The sequence below is a fragment of the Dipodomys merriami genome, unplaced genomic scaffold, assembly GCF_024711535.1.
Source record: "Dipodomys merriami isolate MVZ:Mamm:240054 unplaced genomic scaffold, mDipMer1.0.p SCAF_3, whole genome shotgun sequence".
In the NCBI taxonomy this organism is placed as follows: domain Eukaryota; kingdom Metazoa; phylum Chordata; class Mammalia; order Rodentia; family Heteromyidae; genus Dipodomys; species Dipodomys merriami.
In genome coordinates, this window is record NW_027204492.1 from 65226534 (window position 1) to 65230537 (window position 4004).

At 50.3% G+C, this 4004-nt stretch overlaps 1 protein-coding gene across 1 annotated transcript; it reads left to right on the forward strand.

Annotated features, from left to right (window-relative positions):
* The first annotated feature begins 454 nt into the window (after positions 1 to 454).
* Positions 455 to 3489, forward strand: Pabpc1l2a (poly(A) binding protein cytoplasmic 1 like 2A). Its single transcript, XM_070040191.1, has one exon. It carries the CDS (start codon positions 525 to 527, stop codon positions 1125 to 1127), a length of 603 nt encoding a protein of 200 aa, XP_069896292.1. The 5' UTR covers positions 455 to 524; the 3' UTR covers positions 1128 to 3489.
* Positions 3490 to 4004: the final 515 nt, after the last annotated feature.

Consider the following 4004-nt stretch of genomic DNA (forward strand, 5'->3'; position numbering starts at 1 on the left):
CCGGACCTCGCGCTCTCCCACTCTCCCCTCCCCTGCTCTCCGGCCCTTCAGGTCTCTGCGAGGGAGGTCGCGGCAGCGGCCCGGCGGCAGCGGCGACCGTGGCGACAGCGGCGACCGTGGCGGCGGCGGTGGCGGCGGCGGCGGCGGCGGCGGCGGCAGCGGCGGAGGCTGCGGCGGCGACCGTGGCGGAGGCCGTGGCGGAGGCCTCCGTGGCGGAGGCGGAAGCCGAGGTGGAGGCTGAGGTGGAGGCCGAGGCCGCGGCGGCGGCGGCGGCGGCGGCGGCGGCCGAGGCCAGCCTGGGGGAGGTGACGGAGGCCGGCGCCCCGCTAGCGGCCGCCGCGGCGGAGGCCGGTGCGGTGGCGCCCCCCTTGGGGGAGGCCAGGGTGGATTTGGATGAGGAGTTGGCGGCGGCGATGGCGGCGGAGGAGGCCGAAGTCCAGGCGGTGGTGGCGGCGGCGGCGGTGGCGGCGGCCGATGCGGGGGTGGGGCCGGACGAGGACAACGACGGGAACCCAGACTTTCCCATGGCCTCTCTGTACGTGGGCGACCTGCACCCCGAGGTGACCGAGGCGATGCTGTACGAGAAGTTCAGCCCGGCCGGGCCCATCCTGTCCATCCGCATTTGCAGGGACAAGATCACCCGCCGCTCCCTGGGCTACGCCTATGTCAACTACCAGCAGCCGGTGGACGCCAAGCGGGCCCTGGAGACCCTCAACTTCGACGTCATCAAAGGCAGGCCGGTGCGCATCATGTGGTCCCAGCGGGACCCCTCGCTCCGCAAGAGCGGGGTGGGCAACGTCTTCATCAAGAACCTGGGCAAGACCATCGACAACAAGGCGCTCTACAACATCTTCTCAGCCTTCGGCAACATCCTGTCCTGCAAGGTGGCCTGCGACGAGAAGGGCCCCAAGGGCTACGGGTTCGTGCACTTCCAGAAGCAGGAGTCGGCCGACCGCGCCATCGATGCCATGAATGGCATCTTCCTCAACTACCGCAAGATCTTCGTGGGCCGCTTCAAGTCGCATAGAGAGAGAGAGGCCGAGAGGGGCGCCTGGGCCAGGCAGTCCACCAGCGCTGACGTCAGGGATTTCGAGGATGACACCGACGAGGAGGCCACCTTTCGATGAAGATATCCCAGGAGCCACCCAGTAGAGCCGAGCCCTGGCTCCCACCCGGTTTACAATCCCCCCCCCCCCCCGCACCTCCCCCAACCCACCAGCAGTGTATTGTATGGAGAGTGCAGGTCTCTCTCTGCCACCCCATTCCCCTTCCTTCCCTCTCTTTCCCTTTGCCTTTGCCTTTGCCTCCCTGCCTCACCCCTGCCCAGTCCCTTCTCCCCTTTCCCCCTTTCCCCCTGTCCCTCTGGCCTGGCTTTCTCCCCCTCCCTCCTTGCCTTCCCTCCTTTCATTCATTCATTCCCTCCCTCCTGACCCCCTTCCTTCCTTCCTTCCTTCCTTCCTTCCTTCCTTCCTTCCTTCCTTCCTTCCTTCCTTCCTTCCTTCCTTTCTTCCCTCCTTCCCTCCTTTTTGGCTTCCTCCCTTCCCCCTCTCCCTCCCCTTTTGTTTCCCTCTACTCCCACTCCCTAACTTCTCCTTCCCCTCCTGTTTCTGTCCTGCCCTCCACTCCCTACCCCACCCCTACCCCCACTCCCACCCCTACCCCTACCAAGGGAGTTGTGATTAATACTACTAATCTGTGCCATTTGATAGGTGAAGGCTGCTTCTTGCCCTGTGGTTTGCTTTGCTTTGGAAAGGCATTTTCTTGCTCTGTTCACTGCACAGGTGATAGATACCATTTCATGGCAGAGCTCTCAGAAAGAAGAAGGCAATCAGAGGAGGGGAAACCCCCAGAGTGTAGTTGCTTCCCATGATCCTGCTACCCAGAGAACCACTTTTGACCTTTTTTGGTGTGCTTAAACGTTTGGCCAGCTCTCTCCTCTCTGGCCCCCTCTGGCCCCGCCCCTGTCCCCAACCCCTCCTCACCTGCCCTGTTAACATGCTCTAGTAGAGTGGTTCATGTATGTGGTGTTTCTTAACCTGCTTTTTCAGCAACTAAAACCAAACAGAAATCAACCCACTGAACTTCTTTCCATGTTCTTCAACAGGCTTTCCAACCAACCGTCATCTTCAGTGCCTGCAGAGTGCTCCTGTGCATCCATGGACCTTAACGTTTCTGTAACCATTCCACACTGTTGGACATTCAGGTGGTGCCTAGTTCTTTCCCTGTGTTTAAAACCAACACTGTGTGCTCTGATGAGTGAATCCTTCCTTGTCAAGCCAAATCTTTGCTAGCATTCTGGATGGTCTGCTTAACTGTGGACTTGCAGGATCCACACGCAGACCTTTCAAAGACTTCCTGTGTGTTGCCAAAAGGCCCCTTCCTAAGCATTGTACTGATTTGCACTTGTGCCAGCCAGCGCAGCTAGTAAAACGAGTATGCCCCTTTCCTCTGTATAGTTTCCTTCCTGGTCCACTGTAATCAGTGTGTATGTGTGTGTTTGTGTGTGTGTGTGTGTGTGCGCGCGTGCGCATGTGTGTGCGTGCGTATGTGCGCATGCCTGTACGCGTGCTTGTGTGAGTGTGTGTGTGTGTGTGTGTGTGTGTGTCTTGGCCAGAGCTTGATGGGCTGCAGTTGGTATTTCGCTGTCCTTGATTGTTTCTCTGGAATTGAACGCTGTTAATCACCCCTTTCCTCAGCTGCCCCTTCCTGTCTTTTTCCTTGTTGTCGGAAAAATAATTCAGCTTCTTTGCAGGAAAACTGTTACAAAGCAGTCAAGTTAACAGAAGAAAATTAGTGCCATCAGCTATCAATCCTAATGACTACTCATTCTTTCCAGAATCTTGTTCATGTGTATGTGCTGTGTATTTTCAACAAAAAACTACCTGAAATGTTTTTCCTGTTGCTTCAGTATTTTTCTTATGCATATGTCATATATGGATATTATAATGTACATACTGTTTTTATATCTGCTTTTCAACATATTAAGGTGTGTGTATGTTATTTATATACACATACTCTTGAACTTCATTCCCTCTCATTAAAGATACTTTTAAAATATTTTCTCTGGCCACAAATATTCAATTGACTACATGGTTATACTGATAGATGTATGAATGGATGTACATATATATTCATGCCTATGTCTGTGTGTTTGTGTGTGTGTGTGTTTTGCATGCTTAAGTTCTTCATTATTGTTGAACATCTTGGTTGTTATTGGGTATGTTTTCAAACTCAAATACTACCAATATGTTCATGTGCATTAACCCTCAGGACATTCAAGATCATTTCCTGAACAATCGGTGCTGAAATGAAACTTGAAGTATCCAAAGAATGTGAGCTTTTGGGGACTTTGGGGGAAGGATTTGATTACTAATTGATCATCCATAAAGTTAAGTCCACCTTTATAAGGTGTACCAGAATTGTGTGAGGACTTAGATACTTGAATGACTTCCTGCACTTGCTACCAAAATCATTTTGCAATTTGCCAATACTAAGGAAATTTTGTGATTTCATTTATTTTGAACATTTATCTTTATACAAAAACTGTACATGAGTATAATAGAAATGTTTTGAATTGTTAATGTAAAAATATTAGAATCCTATAATCATTCCAAAAAGCTTTACTTTACAATATAGTTTTAATAAATAGATATCTACACATTTATATTTATAATATAATATGCATTGTTTCATTGGAGGACAATTTTGCTATAATAGTTCCTTAGGAACTACCTTTGTAAATCTTATATTCTCCTGTAGTTCTGTTGTTATATGATATTCCATCACAGGGATGACATATAATTTCTAAAGCCAGACTCTCTTTGAGTTTGTGTAAATTGATTTCTAGTTTTTCCTTACAAGATCAGTTTTATAATGAAAATCTTTGTGAATGTCTAGGAATGTTTTATTTTTTCTTTCCTTTTTAGTGGAATTTAAAGTTATAGATACAGACATAAAATGTTCTTGATCTGTTTTCAAATGTTTCTCCTTTAAAGTTTACATGA